The sequence below is a fragment of the Sminthopsis crassicaudata genome, chromosome 2 (assembly GCF_048593235.1).
Source record: "Sminthopsis crassicaudata isolate SCR6 chromosome 2, ASM4859323v1, whole genome shotgun sequence".
Lineage (NCBI taxonomy): Eukaryota > Metazoa > Chordata > Mammalia > Dasyuromorphia > Dasyuridae > Sminthopsis > Sminthopsis crassicaudata.
The window spans coordinates 367,360,083-367,382,792 of NC_133618.1; the positions used below are offsets into that span (position 1 = coordinate 367,360,083).

Consider the following 22,710-nt stretch of genomic DNA (forward strand, 5'->3'; position numbering starts at 1 on the left):
CAAATCATATATATATATATATATATATATATATATATATATATATATATATATATATATGTAGGCCAGATTCCAAGTTTCTTCAAAACTTCATTTTTCTTTTCTTTATAAAGTAAACAGATCTTTGATTTCATTAGTAGAGGGAGTCCCAGATAAACAAAAACTACATACCAATACAAATTCTGAAATTTAGAGTATGTTTGGAACAAAAAAAAAAAAAAAAAAAAAAAAAAAGGATTAAATGACCTATCCATCACAGTAAATGACATTACAAATGATCCCTTACAATTCTAATCTAAGATTTATGACCTCTATATCTGTTATACTTAAATTTATAAATAGTTGCTAGATTACTAGATAAGTCTCCAAACAGGTACACTTCATTGATAATATAGCCAAAATACAATTATTAACCAGTCACAATACTTAGCAAAACATTTTTAAACTTTTGTTCTCCTTAAATGGCAAAATTAAGTGAAAATAGGGAGAAAGATTTTTATGGAGGTAATAAAAGGATCTTCTGAATTAAAAGTATTTCCATCTTGATGAAGTTTATTCCTTGTCTACTCTTAGTTCAAAATGTATGGTTTTCCTATTCCCTGATACCTATGTACAATTACAAATATTCATGTTTATCTGCCAATATAGGACATATTTCTTAATTTTAATTTAGTTGATGAGTATTGTATTCACTCACATTATACAGACAACCATCACTTTACCTTCTCAGTGGAATTACTTCCCTTTTTACATTGAATATTTCATTTTTAAGTGTTTTTTATCCCTTTGCAACTCATTTCCCCTGTAGAATTTTATAGTCAGAGGAATCCTGCCAATCTTTTCTCTGAATTCTTTAAAATCAGTTTTTTCAAGATGTACACAAACTTAAAACCATATAGACGTCTTTATTATTGTCAAGTTAGCAAATCAATGGAGTCACAAATCACAATTCTCTGATTGATCTGATATTACTGAATAATTGCTCACCTGATGGTTTCAATGGCTCTGCTTTACGTCTTTGGAGAAACTACTTTTTCCTCAGATCATATATATAGCTCCCTCCTGTTCAGGAAGTACTTCAAATTTATTCTTTAATGCAAAGCCTAAAATTTTATTTTTCCTTCCCACAGCTAAGATGATGCAGATGACAGAATGCTGAATCCACAGTTCAAATCCAAATTCAGCCTTAGAAACTTCCTATCTGTATAAATGTAGACAAGTCAACTAACTTCCATCTGCCTCAATTTCCTCAACTGTAAAATGGAGGAAATAATAGTACTCACCTTCAAAGGCTGTTATGAGAATCAAATAACATTTTTAGAGATTGTGGCATAATCTCTAGCACACAGTAGGCATTTAATACATACTTATTTCCCTTCTTTCCTCTCTTCATAGCATTCTTCCACTTTCCAACATTCCAACAAATAGCAAGTTTACTTTATCACTTTAAGTCCTCCCCCCTCCCCACTTAAGTTTCCTTTCCATCACTTTCAGGGAAAAATTTATTATCTGTTTTGATCTGGAATGTGTGTAAAGAGACTTGATAAACTTTCAAAACTCAAGTTTTCTCCATGTTTTTTTCCTACATAAACAACAGGTATATGGCTATGAGAGAAATAAAAATATCATCAAATCAACATAAGCCATTGTGAAACTTCACCTGGTAGCCATCATATTTTAGATATCTTAGTAACTTTGCCTCTTTCCAAAAAGCAGAAAGGGTTACCTTCCTTCAAAAGGATCTGAGGCAAATGAGATTATTTGTAAGTTGAAGAAGAGAAAAGAAAAAGGCCCAAATAGATAACCGAGGATATAAATGTTGAGACAGACACTAAGTAATTAAATTGTACTGAACTGATCTAAAACTGGAGGAGAGAAAACATGGCACTTGCATGACTCTTTGCAGGGGAAGAAAAGTGGTCATGGAGGAGAACCACAGGCCAGCTAGGTCAAGAAAGAAGCAAGAGACTGAAGAGCAGGCAGGCCAGTGAAGGGTACAGGGGGTAATGGTCCAGGAGTGCTCATCTAACCACAGACACTATTTTAACAGCATTACCTTGGACAAATCACTCGATCTTGCCATGCTTGCACTTCCTTCTTTCTAAAAGGGGAGTACAAACAGCACCCACATTGTAGAGTTGTTATGAGGATCAAAGAAAAATCAAATTCTATGTAAGCCTGAAAATATTATGGAAATTATCATTCTATAAATATTATTAACAGTAATAGACATAAAATTTCAAAAGATGAGTGTTCAGAACTCAGAAATATTCTAGTGATAAAGTAAACCAATGCTCAAGAGCTCCACAAAGTCAACAGAAATACTTTAATAATGAGTATAAAATATTTAAATGTAGGATTTTAGACTGATTATCATGAAAATGTAACAGAATTATATATTTAGAGATCATTTTTAGCATGTGAGGTATGGACATAGATTTTATATAATGAAAACACATTCCGTGAGGCAGAAATTTTCTGTGGGAGAATTATTTCAACAAAACACAATGTGAAGTTTCCAGGTCACTGACTGAAACTGTTCTAACACAGAGCAAATCTTGTTACCAAACATACCATTTTTTTGCCGGGGGGAAGGTGGCAGACATAACAAGCAGAAAATGTTTATATTCTATATCTCTGTCATCCTTCCATCATCTGTATACAGGGCAGGTAATCATTAATCCAGAGGAAAGCAAAAAATCCAAGACAAGCATGAATGATCAGACATATAATCCAATGTAAAATTCAAAAATAAGAATTTTTTTATTATTAAGAAATTCCCCTGTACATGAACAAAGCCGGCATCCTGAAGATTTTTATTAAATAACTTCATTCTCTATTTCCTTTAAAAATTGACAGAAACTTATTTCCTCAAAAACAGTGGAAGAAATTTAACTATAAATAAAATTACAAATCTAAGAAATATGAAACAGCCTGGTTAAAGTAATAAAGATACAATATAAGGCCTTTTGTTTCAGCCCTGAATAGTCTGCTCATATATGGTCTGAATATTCACACTGAAGCTTCATTTGAGACTGAACAGATTTCCTTGATAAGGTATAAAGAGAATTCCCATCCTCAAATGTTTTCTAATCCAAAGGATGGTTAAGTCATGGCAATAGGAGGTGATTGCTGAGCCATGTTCCTGCAGACCTGAAGCATCACTGGAGGCTCTTTTAAAAAGAAAGAGGACAGGATTCTCAAGAACTGAGCATGGACAGTGAAGAAAAGACAGCAGAGCACTTACTGACCAGATGCCTAGAGATTTCCAAGGAAATACAAAGACTTTATTTTTATTCCACTGGGCTCACTATTGAGGAGAAAGTAAAAGGAAGAGTACTGATAATGCCTCCTAATGCAAAGAGTACCAAGCCAGGCTAGAGAAAAGGCGTAAGTGGGGTGAAAGAGCAACAGCAGGGTCATCAGAACATGGTAACAGAGAGAGGCCTGGAGCTTGCTGTGGATACCATTCTGCTTGTTACTGGATCTCAGCATTTCCAGTGACTAGATAAATGGGAGAGAGGAGCCCCAATTATCCAGAGTTCTTGTTTACATAATTAATGTCCTACAATCAATTTATCATTTGTGATCTCAGGACTATCTCTATTGGCAATAACCATCATCCTGAGGGAAGTGAAAGACAAGTACTGTTACCGATTCTATTCTCCAGGCAACATCCATAACCCTTTTCCTGATCGTGTCTTGCTTTATTAAAAATTACACTACATGCACATCCTTAAAAAGGAGGCTGATCTTTAACTAGGGCAACTTAAAGTTTCTTCTTTTTTCTTAACAAAAATAATCTGATCACAAGATATGGCTAAGTCAGAAGTTAAGTGAACTTAGTAAATTCACAGAAGAACCTTTCCTTCCTGTCTTCCTCTAGGCTTCTGTATGAACTCTACAATCTTGCTTTCCTTCTTGGGGTTCCTCATCCTTCTTTTGTGTCTCTGCACTGGCTATCCCCAATGCCTGCCATACTCCTCCTTTTAACCTTAGAACCAATCTTAGTTGTCTGGATTCTTTCAAGATTTAGGGTAACAGATCATAAAAACAGGAAAGGACCCATATATACAAAAATATTAATAGCAGCTCTTTTTTTGGTGGCAAAGAATTGGAAACTGAGGGGATAACCAAAAAAGTTGAAAATATCAAAAAAAAAAAAATAAATAAAAATGAGCAGAGAATTCCTGCATTAGCCATGCCTCCCCCTCCAAAAATTTTTCAATTTTCTCTCCCAGTTCATCCTCTCCAGGTGAAGGAAGGGAGCATGCTTTTATCACGAGTGCTCTAAAATTGTGATTAGATTATGTAAATTATTACCTATCTCAAATACATAAAGAACTTACTCAAATCTATAAGAAAACAAGTTATTCCAATTGATAAATTGTCAAAGACTTTGAACAGGTAGTTTTTCTGATAAATCAAAACAATTTCTAATCATGTGAAAAAATGCTCTAAATCATTACTGACTATAGAAATTTAAATTAAAATAATCTCAAGATATCATTTTATACTTATCAAAATGGCTAAAGTGATAAAAGAGGAAACTGACAACAAATATTGGAGGAGATATGGAGACCAACTCCTTGTTGGTAGATCTATGAATTGATCCAATCATTTTGGAGAGTGATTTGGAATTATGCCCAGAGAATAATTTAACTGTCTCTACCCTTTGATCCAGCAAAACCCTAACTAGGAAAAAAAGGAAAAGAACTTATATACTCTAAAATATTTATAGCAGCTTTCTTTGTGATGGTAAAGAATTGGAAAATGCGGAGATGGAAAATGGCTAACAAAGCAAACTGAGGTATATGTTCATGATGGAATATTATTCTATTATAAGAAATGATCAACTTGATTTTTAGAAAAATATGAAAAGACTTGCATGAAACAATGAAGAGCAAAATGAGTAGAACCAAGAAAACATTGTATATAGTAACAATAATATTGATTTAAGAACAATTCTGAGTGACCAAGTCATTCTGACATTATAAATACCCAAATTAACTGCAAAAATCCTATGAAGATGCTTTTTGCACTCAGAAAAAAGAACTCACAAGCATACATACATACACACACATGTGTCTAATGGTGGCCATCTCAGAGGTGAGGAGTAGGGGAAGAAAGTTACCTAACTATTATATATTTAAAAGGAATAACAAGTTATATATAATCTGCAACTTCAGGCACAATCCTCTTTTTAAATTTTTTGTTATTTATTTAAGTTCAGAATAAGAAGAAAATTGTATAGATCCAACTTCCCAAATCTTTTTTAATTTTTTTTATTATATATATATATATATATTTTTATAATATTATCCCTTGTATTCATTTTTCCAAATTACCCCCCCTCCCTCCATTCCCTCCCCCCGATGACAGGCAATCCCATACATTTTACATGTGTTACAATATAGTCTAGGTACAATACATGTGTGTGAATATCATTTTCTTGTTGCACAATATACATTAGAATCCGAAGGTACATGCAACCTGGGCAGACAGATATTAGTGCTAACAATTAACATTCACTTCCCAGTGTTTCTTCTCTGGGTGTAGCTACCTCTGTCCATCATTGATCAACTCTTCCCAAATCTTTTAAGGTTGTTTATTACTGTTGTTACTGTATAAACTGTACTACTGATTCTGCTCACTTCATTCTGTATTATTTCCTATAAGAGATAGAAAGACTTTTTTCTTGGTCTTGAACATCCAGAATGATATATCATTTGACTCTAATTCCTAACTTAAGGTGTGACTACTACTCCAATGTTATCAACTCATCAAAGACATTTGAAAGATTAGTGGCATTTGGGGATGACTATTGGTAGATCTGAATCATAACCTTTGATATGACCTTTAAAAGAAAACAGATCTGAGTAGAGCTGAACATGGACAGGGACCAGAGGGAGAGTGTTTGGAGCTGAAAGCTGATAACTGTTGTGTCATCCTCACCAGACAACCTGTTAGACTCAAGACAGGTCAGCAATGGAACGGCAATAATTCTAAAGAAAGAAGAAAGAGTTCATGAGCAGTGCTGCTGCCTTGGACTCAAATTTCTGGAAGGAAAAAGAAGAGTTCTTGGGTGGGTATATCTTCTAAACAAAGCAGTATTTCAGGATCAAATAGGAGTCAGAGCCTAGGAACAGAGATAAAGCCACCATAGGGACAAGCAAATTTGTGCCTTGCCCTCTATTAGTACTGTTAAGTCAGAAAGGGATGAACACTCTAACAACTCCAGTTCCTCTCCCTTTCAGAAAAATCCAAAAGCAGAAAAATATAGTCTCAAAAAAGCGGAACATGGCACAAGAAATCACAGGTTCCTGAAGGTAGTAGTAGAATGGCCAGATTCCCTGGATTTAGAGACGAAAGAAACCCGAGTTCCTCTAACACAAGAGCGAAATTGCAAGAAGTATTAGTTCCTTTTTACTGTTTCCCTAGCCCAACAACTTGAACACAAATAACACTTTCCCAAATAAAACATCAGAGGTTCTATGCCTTATATAGCAGTCTTAAAATTGGTGAATGTAAAATTAATCAGATTAAAGGTAAAAAAAAAAGGAAAAAACAATCCATTTTAAATACTCCAGAGTGACCCAAAACAAGATTTCAACTAAAAAGCATGTAGTTAATTAAATCTGTTATACAAATACAAAAGACTTACTGAATGACCAAATTTCAACAACTTAAGTTCTATTTTTATTACTATACAATATTCATTTTGGTTGACTTTTCTTAACATTCTTTCTTTTTAAGATTCTTTAGGTAATGAACAAGTTTTATTAATTTGTTTCAGTTTTCTATTTATTTATAGAGCATACTAAAGTAGTTTACTTGAGATGACTTGCTATATATAATTTTCCAGAGTTCATAGATATAATAGAATACAGGTTTATAATTAACAGTAAAACTTCAAAGTTTCAAGCTTCAAAGGCAACATGTAAAGATTACAAGGTTTTGCATTTGATTTTGTTCCACTTCAGCAATAAGTATACTTCTATGACATTAAAATCTAAGACCAATTTTGGCATATAAAATGAGTGGGGAGTTATTATCTCTATTCTCCATAAAGTCTTATCACTTTAACACTATTAAGTAAAAAAAAATAATTTGGAATAAAAAAAAAAAATCCCAATGTTCCTTCTAATGATCCCTGTTATTGTTTAGTCACTTTCCTCATGCCAAACTCTTTGCGATTCCCATTTGAGATTTTATTAGCAAATATACTGGACCAGTTTGCCATTTCATTTCCTTCTCCAGATCATTTTACAAATGAGGAAATTGAGGTAAAAAGAGTTAAGTGACTTGCCCAGAGTCATATAGTTAGTGTTTGGGTCCAGACTCTAGGTCCAAACTTTATCTAGCTATTCATAACTATTGCTGTAGGTCTTATTTTATTGTCTACAAAATGCAATAGCATTAAATTGTGTTGGTCTCAACATTATACTCGGCCAGAGCCCTTAAAGTATACCATGTACAAATCTTCTGCACAAAGACCACTACACCAAACTGAAACACACACATAGAGGAGACAACATGACAACAAGAGGACTGGAGATCATCATACCTGCCTGAAGGAAGAGAGGATGTTTAGAATGGGGAAAAAAAAAACATAAGGAAAATGGAGCATAAAGGGCTCTCAAGAAATGTTCTGTTTGGCCCCAGAGGACAGAATCTACAGGGAGACAATTTTAGGCTTACACTAAGGAAATGATTATCTTTTTAAAAATGGCTTATGGTTAAGGAAATATTACTTAGTAGCTAAATGGACTATATAACTTCTCAGCTTCCATCTAAATAAGGTTCAAGAACTGTAAGATGGTCATAAATCATCTAATTTTAAAATACTGAAATTATTTGAAGTCATTCAGTGCATCCATGCACTACTGAAAATTAGAGGGTTGTTTTTTTTTTTTTACTATATTAATGATTCAGCAGAAAATTAAGTCTTTTAAATAAATGTCTTTACTACTTATTTTAATGTGGGATGAGTATCAATAGTTTATTAAAATACAAAGACTATTATATATACTTCATTCTTATGGAAAAGGAAAATACTCTTTTCTTATTCTTATTTCTTATACAATGAGTACAAAGAGTAAAGAAATTTTTTTACCATAAAAAGAAAAAGAAAGCATTTAGTCATAAAATATGATATAAAAACATATAGCTTTCTAATCCTACAGCAAATTTTTAAATGTCTACTAAACAGCAATAACGCCACAAAATATAGTATTCTAAGAAAAGGTTCAAGTTATTAGGAAATCCTGGTTCCCAAAGTACTGTATCCTTTTAAACTGAATAAAATGATTAAAAATTAAGCTAAGTGAAATGTATTTTCATTTTTCTATTTCCATTTAGAAACTAAAACACTATTTTCAATGCAGTAGTATTTGTTCTGAGTCGTATGATAATGAAATTATGATGAAATTAAAATGTTTAAAGTTAAAAGGATTTATGTATTAAAAACACTTTTCAAATCTATTAATAACAAATGTCATTATAATATACTTCAAAGGATGTCCTCATTCCTTCTTTCTATTCTTCTCCATGAAGTCCTATCACTTTAACACTATTAAGTAAAAAAAAAAAATTCAGATTTGGAATTTAAAAAAAAACAAAGAAAAAGAAGTTTACAGGGCCAAAAGCAGTACAAGAAACATCCAGAAAAATCTCCAAGTACATGGACAGCAATTCTTACCACCACTAAGCACTTCTGAGTAGTTTTTATATACATACACACAGTCACAATTATGTGCGTATAATTTTATATTTTTACAGAGAATGACTAATAGATTCCTAAAGGCTGCAAAACAAGTTATTGTTTTGAAATATTTTAAATTGAGAATTTTGTTGGAGCCAGACACAGGCCCACCAAATATTAAAAAAAAATTTTTCTTTTTCTAATTAACAAATATTTTTCTTTCCTTAGTTTCCTTACCTTTAAAAAAAAGAGAAGACAAAATCCTTGCAATATGTATAGCAAAAAAAAAAAACAAACAAACAAAAAAAAAAAACAAATTCAAAAAGTATATATCCTATTCTCTTCCTGAGAATATCACCTGTTAAAATATGAGGAAGAATTTTCTTCATATTATTTGGACCAAGTATTATGGGAGAACAGGAATAGAGGAAAATTAAGATGGAATGGGAATACTTCTTAGATACAAGGTCAGTAAATAGTACCAAAAAAATGATTTGGAGGAGAAAGGAGGAATGTGAGAGGGGGAGAGATGAGAATGGAAGACTCCTGAGCATATTATGCTACCATTGTCCTGGTTGGCAGGATATTACAGAATAAATGAGATACTGTTTTGTGGGGGGAAGAGTCACAGAAAATTTAGAAGATTTGGAAAGAACTAATAAAGATGAAGATAAATAGAGAAATAATCAGAAGGGAGGCATAAGGGGAGATAAACAGGAGATGAAGAGATAAGAAAGAGAGGTAAGGAATGACATAACACATACATACATAGAATAGCAAAAACACTGTTAAGACTTTTTAAAAGCAAATTATCCTCTCCTCATCAAATTCAATGAAGATAATCCACAACACAAGACTAACATGAATTATGAAGAAGGCTCTAAAGTCACTGAAGAGAGCAGATGGAATTGATCAAAGGTACATAAAGATTCTCTATGCTAGAAAAGTGACACGATTTTGAGAGCAGTAAAGGATCAAGTCATCTGAAGGAAGAAGAAAATACCAAAAATATGGGGAGAAGGTAGGGATTTATCACCAAAAGAAAAAGAAGCTATTCAAAAGAATATCCAAAACTACTTAGTCACTTTTCCCATCTTTACAGAAATTTATGAAGACAATGCACAGATGAAATAAAAAAAACAATATATAATAAGGGCATTAACAGAGAACCAAGTTTTCACAAGCAATTCTATTTCATATCATATTTGTTCCATCACACAAAAGCCTAACCAACAAGGAAATGATATCAAAACCAGGAGGCAGAGCCAAGGTGGTAGAATAAAAAGCAAGGAGCTCTAACCCAAACTGTTTTAAATAATAATTCTAAGAAATTTTAGAACATTATAATGCACAAAATGACTGAAATTAGCAGCAGCAACAGCAGTGGCTTTTGGAAATCTCAGTCCAAAGATGGTAAGGGGGTCTCTTTTCTAGCATTAAGATAGGCCCATGTACAGATTCATGACATAATCCTGGGTCACAGTCCCAGGGCAAAGGGGAGCACTACTACACTAGAACATATAGTCACAGAAGAACAGAGATGCTCCTGACAGTTTCTAGGCATAAAAGAGTGCTGATGGCTGCTCAAAGACCAGAGCATAGGCCAGGAGAGTAGTAACCACACTTCTACCTTGAAAGAATTAAAAATGTGTAGATTTCTTAGAAGGATCTCTGAAAACAGCTTCACAAAATCCCTAAAGCTTAGGACATTACACCTTCCACCACAGAAACAAAAAGTTAAAAATCAAGTAATAGTTGAGAAAATGAATAAACAAGAGAAAAAGATTCTGACCACAGAAAGTCACTATTGTGATTCCATAAGACAATGATAAAATCAGAGCTACTATATATCCAAAACCTCCAATAAAGGTTTGGAAGAATTTCAAAAGATTTTGAAAATCAAGTAACAGAGTCTACCTCTACCAGAAAAATTGGGAAAAGAAATGAGAGTGATACAAAAGTAAGTACAAAAAGGCAATGAGGAGAATGCTATAAAAAGCAAAATTATATAAATGGAAAAGGAGATACAAAAACTCACTGAGGAAAATAATTCCCTAAAAATTAGATTTAAATAAATGGAAGCTAATGACTATATAAGAAATCAAGAAACAACAAAACAAAACAAAAAGAATGAAAAAAAAATAGAAAACAATGTGAACTATATCATCGGAAAAACAACTGACCTAGAAAAAAGATCTAAGAGAGATCATTCTAAAATTACTAGACTACCTGAAAGCCATATGCAAAAAAAAAAAAAAAAAAAAAAAGGCCTGGGAATCATCTTTCAAGAAATTATAAGAATATCCCATAATTCCTGATACAGAAGGTAAAATAGAAATTAAAAGAATCTACCCATCATCTCCTGAAAGAAATCCTAAGATGAAAACTCCCAATAATACCAAAGCCAATTTCCAGTACTCCCAGGGTCAAGGAAAAAATATTGCAAGCATTCAAAAAGAAAACAATTCAAGTATGGTGAAGCCACAATCAGGATAACACAAAATTTAGTAGTTTCTACATTAAAGGACCGGAAGGCTGAAATATGATATTCTGGAGGGCAAAAGAATTAGAATTACAAGCAAGAATCACCTAATCAGCAGAACTGAATATAATCCTTCAGGGGGAAAAATGAGACATTTAATGAAAAACAAGATTTTCAGCATTCATGAAGAAAAGATCAGAGCTGAATCAAGACTCTAGAGAAGCATGAAAAAGTAAAGAAGAAAGAGAAATCATAAGGGATTTACTAAGGTAAAACTGTTAACATTCCTAGATAGGAGGATGATACTTGTGACTCATAAGAATTTTCTCATTATTAAAGCGGTGGATGGATCAGGTCTGAATAAAATACGAAGGTATAATTAAATTAATTTAATTAAATTAATAAATGTACTTGAAGAAAAGAAAAGAGATTTGGAATGGCATAAATTGTCTGCCATAAAAACAGGCAAGAAAAAAAATGTTACAGTGGAGACGATAATGGGGATGAGAGGGAGTGAACTTTATTCTCATCAGAATTGGCTCAAAGAAATAACATACACACTCAATTAGGTATAGAAATCTATTTTACCTTGGAGGAAAGTAGGAGGGGAAGGGGATATAATAACAAAGGTATAGGGTGATAGAAGGTAGGGGATAGAAGGGAGAGAGTAATCAGAAACAAAACAGGGATGGGGGGAAAGGGGAGAGAATAGACTAACTGAGGGGAATACAGTTAGCAAGAGTAACTGTGAAAAGAATTTCAAGGCAAGTTTCTCTGATAAAGACCTCACTTCTCAAACATAGGGAACTGCATTAAGTTGATAAAAAAAAATTAAAGCCATTTCACAATTAATAAATGACCAAAAGATATGAAGTTTTCAAATAAACTAATTAAACTAATATAGCCATATTAAAAAAATACTCTTGTTGATCGGAGACTTGCAAATTAAAACACTTGAAATACCACTTCATATCTATTAAGTTAGTTAATTGGCTACAAAAGGTAAATGAAAAATGTTGGAGGGAATGGGACATTACTTGTTGATGGAACTGAGAATTAATTCAACCGTTCTGTAGAGCAATTTGGAACTATGTTCAAAGGGCTATAAAATCATATATCCCAAGAGAGATTTTTTTAAAAAGGGAAAAAAAACTTTATGTACAAAAAATATTTATAACAATTCTTTTTAAGGCAAAGAATTGGAAATGAAGGAATGCCCATTAACTAGGAAATAAATTATGGCATGTGATTATGACAGAATACTATTGTGTTAAAAGAAATGATGTACAGGATGCTTTCTTCATAAAGACTTCCACAAGGTCATGCAATGTGAAATGTACAACACGAAACTGACAGCAATGCTATAGGATAATCATCTGTGAATGACTTGGGTATTATTCTCAGCAATGCAATGATCCAAGACAACTATGAAGGAGATGAAAAAAGCTATCCATATCTAGAGAAAAACTGATTGAGTCTGAATATAGACTGAAGCATTTAAAAAATATTAAACCTGCAGAAGATTTCTTGTAAAACATATAGGCATAACTTTGATCACTCACTGATAGTTACTATCAGGAGAGGTTAACCAAAAGTGTTTTTTTTTACCTTAAGTCCTTCAGAGTTAGTTCATTTGATTTTGAGATTTCAACATTTCAGAAAGTTTTTCCTGACATTAAACCTAAATGTGCCTCTGAAATATTTATGAATGCTCTAAGTTCTATCCTTTGGAATTCAGTAAGTTAAGTCTCTTCGAAGATCTCTTCCACAAAGGGCCATCAAACAGTTGACACAACTTACAACTTTCTTCCAGAATAACCTACTCTATAGATGAGGATTCATTTTTTGGTGATAAGATCCTAGTTTGTTTCTGACTGTTACTTTCTAAACATCCCCTATTCCATCAAATGATTCTCACTGGTACAAATTCAGAGCACTTTACCAACTTCACGATTCTCTTCTTTATACTGTCCAAATTTGTCAATTGTCCTTGCTAAACAATGGCCCACAGAGTTGAACTAGATGTTATCTAAGAATAATTTAGAGATTATCACTTTTATTTTTGAAAGCTCTGATACTCTTAATTGTAGCTGCTTATTGGCAAGGGGGCTAATGGAAAATGCAGTTTCTCAACGAGGAGGAACTAAAGAATCACATGAGGAAGAAAAGCCACACGATGGGACAAGTTCTGGGACCTTTTGAACCCATCTTGGCCAATAAATTTCAAGTAAGAGGTACTAATATACCCTGAACTAAATATCATCATCATGAGCACTTAACTGATAAGTGTTTAACTGGACCACTAACTCATTTAAAGAAATAATCTGAAAAATAGTTTTGAGTTTCCCTGAAGGTAACTGTCACTGGAAAATGGCGGATTTATCCTGATCAACTAGAATTGCATAGCCTCAGTAGTTTCCTGCTTTTTTTTCTTTTTTTTTTAATGTACTTTAGAATGGATTTTATCTCCAGTTAAAACAAGCTGATTTTATTGCATTGTGAGCTAGCATATAAGGTAGTAGACAAATGGGAAACAATACAAAAGAACACAAAATTTATAGGCAAATCTTATACTGAAGCTATCTCTTACTCTAGAGATTAAAAAGGGAATATACAGGCAAGATGATATTAGTTTTGTTTTGTTTTGTTTTTTGGCTGCCATATCACACTAACTCATACTGAGCTTACTATCCATAACTTAATAGTCTTTCAAACAAACTGCTTACTAACATCAGCTCCTTTCCCCACTCCATTTTGTACTCGAGTTCAAAAAATTGATCAATAAATGAAACTTTTTATTTAAAAGCAGCTATGTGGTACAATGGATAGAGTACTAAATCTGGAGTCAGGAAGAACTGAGTTTAAATAGAGCTTCAGACACTAGCTGTATAACCCTGGACAAGACACATAATCTCTATTTACCTAGTTTCCTTTTCTATAAAATGGAGATGATGATGATGATAGCACCTAACCTTCTAGGATCTGTGTAATGATCAAATGAACTAATTATCATATAGCCCAGTGTCCGGCCCATAATAGCATTAATTATTATTGTTTGTTTAACTATTGATAATAATGGTAATTCATTTTTACTACTATTATTATTTAATATACTTATTAAACACCATCTTAACTTGTCGCCTGCCATCTGGGGGAGAGGGTGGAGGGAAGGAGGGGAAAAATTGGAACAAAAGATTTGCCAATTGTCAATGCTATAAAATTACCCATGCATATATCTTGTAAATAAAAAATTATAATAAAAAAAAACTTGTCAAGATTTTTTTGGAGCTTGACTTTGTCATCTAGTTGATAAATGATCCTCTTCCTTCTCTGTTATCTGCAAATCTGATGAGCATGCCATCTAGCCATTATCCAAGTCACTGATTTAAAAAGTTAAAATAATAAGACTATTGTCACATCCTTGGGACATTCCATTGCAGGTTTTCTGCCTATTAACTATCTACTCCCCTTTAAGACAATTCATTTAAGCATTTCTGTATCGATCAAACTGCATATAATCTAGTTTACTTTCTTTCATCTATGTAAACAATACCAATAACCATGTCCCTTATCTACCAATTTATTAACTGTCCAAAATTTAAATTTATATAACATGCATTTATATTCACTTCTAGTTTTGTGGTAGATACAACTTAGATCATCTTAAATATTTGGGGAGTATCCCCCTTCTCCTAAATTCCCTATTTCTAGCAAGGGAACCACACCATTCTCCCCAGTTACCCAGGCTCACTACCTTGGTGTCATCCCCAACTTTTTACTCTGATTCAAGTCAAGTCAACAAGCTTTTATTAAGCACATATTATTGTGCTCAGCATTGGAGATACAATGAAGGCAAAAAATACTGCTCTCAAGGAGCTCACAATTCTTGTCATTCTGTCTCTCCATTAGACTATGTACAGATAAAATACAGGTAAGAAATGTTGAAAATAACTCTCAAAGAGAAGGTACTAAGATTAAAAAAGGCCAGAAAAGGCTTCTTACAGAAGGTGGGACTTAAGCTGGGACTTGAAGTCAGGGAAGCCAAGAGACAGAAATGAGAGAGCAGAAAGCCAGCCAAAATACCTGGAATCAGAAGATAAAGTGTCCTAGCAGCAGCAAGGCGGCTGGTGTCACAGGATAACTGAATATGTAAAAGGAAGCAATGTTTAAGAAGGCTGTCAAGGCAGGATGAGAAAAGGTAAATGAAGGAATTTATAAGCCAAATAGAGGATTTTATATTTGATCTGGAAGTATTTTTTTTTTACCAACTCCTGTCATTTCAACTTCATAATCTTATACATCCCCACCTCTTAACTGTAAGAGCCAACACCTCCTCACATTTCTTGTGAAAAATATTAATAACAGCCTTGTGGTTTCTGTTCCTGCCTCAGATATCCACTCATTCCAATCTATCTTCCACTCCTTTGCCAAAATTACAGGTCTTACTATATCAACCAACTATCATGGCTTACTGTTATATAAAAAATAAAACAAAGTCTTCTGTTTGTCACTTAAATTCCTTTGCAATTTAGCCCCTTTCCATTTCCAGTCTTCAGCCTAATGACATTGGTTTACTTGCTGTTTCTCAAACACACTAAAAATCTCTTGTTTCAGTGCCTTTACACTGGGATCTCCTGTGCCTAGAATGTTCTTCATCTTCTGTACCTCTTCATTTCCTTCAAGATTTTTAAGACATAATATTACACACTTAAACTACAGTTTAAGTAAACTACAGTTTAAATTGGGAAACCAAAAAATTTATGTGACTCATTTTATTACAATGCATCTAAGATTATTGGTATAAACTTAATTTCTGTCAAACTGCTGTTCTAGTTTTTATCAAATAGTCCTTTCCTAGTAACTGGAGTCTTTAGATTTATTGAACACTACGCTACTCTGTTTGCTTCTATATATTGTATAACCTAATCTGTTCCACTGGTCTACCTCACTTTTATCATACCAGTAACAAATTATTTTAATGTTTACTGCTTTATAATAATGACTTAAGATCTGATACTGATAGATTCTCTTCCTTCCCACTTTTTTCATTATCCTTGAGATTCTCGAACTTTTGTTCCTCCCTATGAATATTTTATTATTTTTCCTAGTACTTATAAAATAAACTTTTGAGTGTCTAACTAGCACCATTAATAAAGTGAAATAATATTGTCATTTTTATTATAATGGTTTATTAAGCACTTCTCCAATAATTTAGACTTGTCTTTATCTCTCTAGAGAGTATTTTATATTTAAGAGTCACCTAATTTCCTTGGTGAATCTGGGAAGATACACTTATTCTGAATTTTGTTGATGTCATTAATTATTTCAATAATTTTTTATTTGACTATCGAGGATTCTCTATGTACAATCCTATCATCTGCAAAAGCAAAAAAACTGGTTTCTATTCATTTTTGTTAATTCTCTAAATTTCTTTTTCTCATCTTATTGTTCAATTTAGCACTGTATTAAATAATAGTGGTGATAACAGACATTCTTATTTTATTCCCAATCTTGGAAAGATTTCTAGATTCTTCACTACATACAATGTTTGCTCTTAGATTTCAATATACACAGATATATTAAAGAAAGGTCCATTTATTGTAGATTTCTAGAGTCTAACAGAAATGAGCATTGTATTTTGTCGATCTGTTAACATGATCACAGGAATTTAAAAATTATTTATAATAAACATGGCTTATTATATGTATAATCTTCTTTATGTTGATATAATGCTGAATTTCTAATGCTAGTCCAACTTGGACAGTATACATTCTTTCTAATGTAGTGATCACTCTTCATTAAGGATAGTGGTCTACTATAGTGCCTGGTTTAGATATCAAAATTTTATCTATCATAGAAAAGAGTATAGGAAAAAGTGCTTTTCTTAATATTTGAAACAACTTGTGTAATTTTAAAATTAATTGCTCTTTAATGTCTAGAGAAATTACTTACGAATCCATTTAGTCCCAGAGTTTATTTTTTGGAAGTTCACTTATGGTTTCTTCAATTTCTTTTTTTCTGATACTGTTATCTAAATAGTTTATTTCTTATATCTACAAGAATTGCACATACTCAACCTATTATCAGACTGCTTACCATCTTGCAGAGGGGGAAGGAGAGAAGAGAAGGAGAATAATTTATAAAACAAGGTTTTGCAAAGGTGAATGTTGAAAACTCTCTTTGCATGTATTTGGAAAAAGTACTATCTTTAAAAAATCAAGTTTATTTCTTCTTTTGCTAGTACAGGTAATTTTATATTTTTTAAGCATTCATTTATTTTTTCTACATCATGAGGTGTTAGTATATAATTGGGAGGTTTCTGATAACTCCTTTATTTTCCTTTCAAAAAATCCTATTTCATTTCTGTTATGAAAAATTTCGTTTTTCTCTTTTTGTTAAAACAGGTTACCTATTTAAAGAAAAAAATTTATTTTATTTCAATTAAATGGTCTTTTTGTTTAATTTTATTCAACACTTAAATTTCTAATATGTTGGGTTTTTTATAACTGTGGACTCAATCCCTCTCAATAGCTTTCGCTGCATCCCATAAGTTTTGGTACACTGTGTCTCATTACTATTACTTTCTTTGATGAAACTGTCTACTATAACTGTAACTTGCTTTTTAGCCCACCAGTTCATCAGAATTATGGTAGTATCCAATTATTTTTCATGTCTTTCTTTTAAAGGTCCTTTATAATAATCACTGAATTCTATCATCAATCCTAAGTATTAAAACATTTAATATTGAAATCATTTCATATTAAACTGGAAGGAATAGGAATTGACTTCTCTGTCATTCAATTTGCTCCTTGAAGATAAGCTGACAATTAAAATTTGTAATATCTAACCTTTTAATTCATAAATGGAAAATTCAAGCTCAATAATGACAACTCACTGGTAAAATCTCATACTGTAATTTTCCAAATTATTAGCACAGTACTCAGCATATAAGTATTAACAAATTATTTTGCTTCTTGCCTTGGACCTTTCTTTCCTTCCTAAACCCCTCCCTCTCTCAGCAAGGTACTGCATTAAGCCAATGGAAACATAGATTATGTATGCCCCAAACTTCACAAATTTAGAATATTTTTAAATGATAGGAAGAATGGATAAGACACTTTGTCTAAAATATTTTTGAATGGCCCTGTTTATAAACAAATGAATTCTTCAGATGAACAAGACACATATAACATCCACTATTAACATATGACTTAGAGGTTCTTTTACCTGGTCCACTGTTTGAATGATCATTGTTGTATATATCAAATTCTTCAGCTTCTAATTGTCTGTATTTGTTTATATATTCCATTTCAGGGCTCTTTTTCTCATGCAGCCTAAAGGAGAAATTAAAAGCTAATAAGTCAAGAAATTCCTTCTATTTGGATATATATTGTAAGAGCTATCTTTAAACTAAGGCCCATAATATTAACTCCTATCATTATTATTTAACAATGGGGATTTCCTTTTTAAAATATGGCTTAGACTAGGCTATTAAAGCTCCTTCAACTCTAAAATTCTGTAATTCTATGATTCTATAAAGTAATCATAAAAGTAAGGGAATACTACATACTATCCCTCCAAGGAAAAGTTTTATCTTCTACTTTAGAAATGCCACTTACCAAAGTCCCAGGTAAAGCCTGACAAAGGGGGGGGGGGGGGAACAAAAAAAACAAAAACAAAAAAAACAGCCCAGCATTTCAAATCTCCACTGCCTCCTATTAACTGGTAATGTTCTATTTCTGTTCTTTATAATTGCTAAAATCAAATCCTCCCCTTCCCAAAATCCACAGAATACTTTTAAACATTTTAATGTTTTTTTCCTTAAAATCCTTATTAAATATTCAGATGATAAAAATTAAAGCCATCTATAGTTATATGAAAAAAGTGCTCTAAATCACTGTTGTTTAGAGAAATGCAAATTAAAACAACTCTGAGGTACTACCTCAAACCTCTCAGATTGGCTAAGATGACAGGAAAAAATGATAAATGTTGGAGGAGATGTGGGAAAACTGAGACCCTAATGCATTGTTGGTGGAATTGTGAATTGATCCAACCCTTCTGGAGAGAATTGGAACTATGCCCAAAGGACTATCTGTGATTACACTTTGACTTGGCATTACATATTCCAAGGAAATCATAAAGAAGAAGAGATAACCCAGATATGTAAAAATGTTTGTAGCAGCTCTTTTTGTGGCAGGGAAGAATTAGAAAATCAGAAGATGTTATCAATCGGGGAATGGCCGAACAAGTTGTGGCATATGAAAGTAATGGAATATTCTTGTTATATAAAAATGATGAACACACTGATTTTAGAAAGTCTTGGAAAGATTGACAAGCTGATACTGAGTGACACAAGCAGAACCAGGAATCCATTCTAACAATAACAGCAAGAATGTTTGATGATTAGCTAACTATGAAAGACTTGGTTCTTCTCAGTGGTTCAGTTTTCCAAAGCAATCTTAATAAACTTTGGACAGAAAATGTCATCTGCATTCAGAAAAAGAACTGAGATGGAACGTAAATCAACACATGCTATATTCACTTCTTTTTTGTTTTTTTGTTTTTAATCTCTCCCATGGTTTTTCCCTTTTGCTCTTATTTTTCTCTCCCACCATGATTTATAAAGCAATATGCATTAAAAATAAGTTGACTAGGAACAGAAAAAATAAAATATAATCCTTATTAAATTATAATTAATTAAAAAGATTGTTACTGAACTTTTCTAGACTTTTTATTTGGTTCATAGTTATTTGGACATTTTCTTCCTCCCTCCTTTGCCATAAACTATCAGCCACTTAAGCACAGGATTTGTGTCATACCTATCTTTTTATTCCCCTATGTATACTTATGTATACTAAACTCTCAGGTAAAATATTTCATAGCATCATACATTTAGAACTGGAAGTGACCTTAGAAGGCCATCAACTCTGGTTCCTTCTTCCCTCTTTACATGATAAAAATTAGGAAAATGAGATGCAAAAAAAACCCAAAAAACAAAAAACAACTATTTGAGGCCTCTCAGGGAATAAACTACATAAGGAGAAATTATATCAAAGTCCTAAAATTCCCACTCTGATGAACTCAATCTACTACTAATCCTAATAGGCCTCTAGGATAATGTAAACAGTCCCAAACTCTCCAACTTTGAATAGCAACTTTATCTTCCCATGAAGTGATTTAATGACCATAAGTAATATGACCAACTATGTAACATGTTTATCAACAGGAAAAAATAAGTCATCAAGCAAAAAGAATTTTAAGATTATTTGATGTGAAATAAAACTCTACAAAATGCTGATGCATCTAGATGTGAATGACAATATGGAATATACAAAAGGCATGTAAGTACTTACAAAGTAAGTAATAAGTTACCTAACTTGACTTGTGTTTTCAACTGATTGAAAAGTCTAGGGGCAAATAGACTATTGGGACTGTAATTAGGAAGACATCTTCTCAGTCACTTGTTAACTGTGTGAACCTGAGCAAGTCATTTAACCTTATCTGCCTCAGTTTCTTCATCTATAAAAAATGAGCTAGAGAAGAAATGGCAAATTATTCTAGTATCCTTGCCAAGAAAACCCCAAATAGGATCTTGAAGTCGGACTTGACTTGAAAGAATTAACATCAAAAAATCTTTATGTCCATGAAAGTCTATACTTTCATTCATATTTCCCATATTTAATCTATGTGAATGAGAAAAGAACTCTATGAAAGCAAAAAACTACTCTGCAATTTACCAGCTAATGGAGTTGTCCCAAATATTGAAATGTTGAGGATCACAGAGCTAATCTATATCAGAGACAGAATGTGAAACTAGTTATCCCTGAATACAAAGTTAGTTACTTTTCCCCCCCATATATTATATCCTATGGCCTCTTTTTTTTTAAATCATAAAAAATATGTAAAGCTTCATAAATTAAAATTGGATACAAAATTTTGCAAGGGCTAATGTTGAATAATTATCCATGCATATGTTTTGAAAAATAAAAAGCTTTAATAAAGGAAAAAGTTTCATAAATTTCAGAAAATTTATGATTGTGTAATGTATTATGAAAATTTTTATTAATGATATTCTGTTAATTTTACTTACAAATCAATTATTTCTAGATTTTTGAGGAGCTACAACAAAAAGATATCTTCAAGGAACACAGAGGCTAGTGAAGAAAGGTAAAAATGCATTATGCCACAATTGAGCAACATAAATAATATTAAATGCATTCTATACACAAAATAGTTATCTCCATTAAGAGAAAAAAATTATGTAGATAATTAAACCCAAGTCATTCAATTAATTTAAGGTTATTATCTTAACCTTAAGGAGAGAGGGAGGCAAGCTTACCATGAAGAAAAATAGGATTATGGTCCCAAACCTGGGAAATGGTATGACATTTAAGGGATGAAAGACTGCACAAATATCATTCCTTTCAGGTCATCTCATTAAGAGCTACTTTCCATAATCAAAGTCCTTACTCTTAGTCAGCTATATATACATGACTTTTCTTTTTTCTTTCTTTTTTTTTTTTTTTGGGGGGGGGGGGGGAGAAGGGACGCAGCACAATTGGAGTTAAGTGACTTGTTCAGGGTCACACAACTAGTAGTGTCTGAGGCTGGATTTGAACTCAGGTGCTCCTCACTCCAGGGCCAGGGCCCTTTCCACTGCATTATCTATGTGACTCTTAAAATGGATGCTTATGAAGGACAGGAATATGGTCTCATGTGGGATTTAAATACAAAGTGCCTATAGAGAGTTGGATAGTATCCAGAAAAGCAAGGGCCTCATTATCAAAGAATATGAAGATGCAAGAAGTGAGGATATTCAAATCTAAAGAAGAGAATAGAGAGAGGTACCACAACAGAGCTTGTTCTAGTTGGTCAAAATAAACAAAAATAGAAGCAACTGTAGTTTTTAGTTTAAAAAAAAAAAAAGACAGTTTGAAATGTTGAAAAAGAAAACTTTCCTAATCATTTAAGTAATTCAAAAGCAAAATCAGTTGAGATTTTTGATATCTCCAAAGATATATTTGGGAAGAATATGTTCTGCTATAAGAAATTTTCAAAGAATGGAGAAATACTTATCAAGGAGAAAATAGATTGTATTCAGGTAGATTAGACTAGATAACCTCACAAGCTCTTTCCAACTGTAAAATTCAATGAAATGTTGACAATACTGCTTCAGGTCTCTCTTAAAATGTCATTTTAAGTTAAAATCAGACACATAAAATCACTGTCCTGTGCGCACTTTTACCATACTATAATAACCTAAAATAAACTACTTATTTTAAAAGAATACAGATTTTTAAAAACTACACACATTTAGGAAGGTATTTTAAAGTAATATTAAATAAAATTAATATAAACAACATGAAGCTAAAGTGGAAAAGAGCTATAAACATTCTTATCACAAAAATATTTTTAGCTACAGCTTACATGTTAATCAGCTTTATAAAGTCTTAAAAGATTAACATGTTCTTTCTTTTAGGATAAAATTTTAAAAGCAGATATTTTCAACAAAAAAGAAGAAAAA

The 22,710-nt window shown here is 32.3% G+C and overlaps 1 protein-coding gene across 1 annotated transcript in view; it reads right to left on the minus strand.

Moving 5' to 3' along the window:
- The window catches only part of TDRD9 (tudor domain containing 9), a 175,209-nt gene that overhangs the window by 122,922 nt on the left and 29,577 nt on the right, over window positions 1–22,710 (minus strand). The window contains exon 2 of the mRNA XM_074291060.1: window positions 18,414–18,520. Coding sequence (XP_074147161.1) covers window positions 18,414–18,520 — 107 coding nt within the window. The remainder of the gene's footprint in view (window positions 1–18,413; window positions 18,521–22,710) is intronic.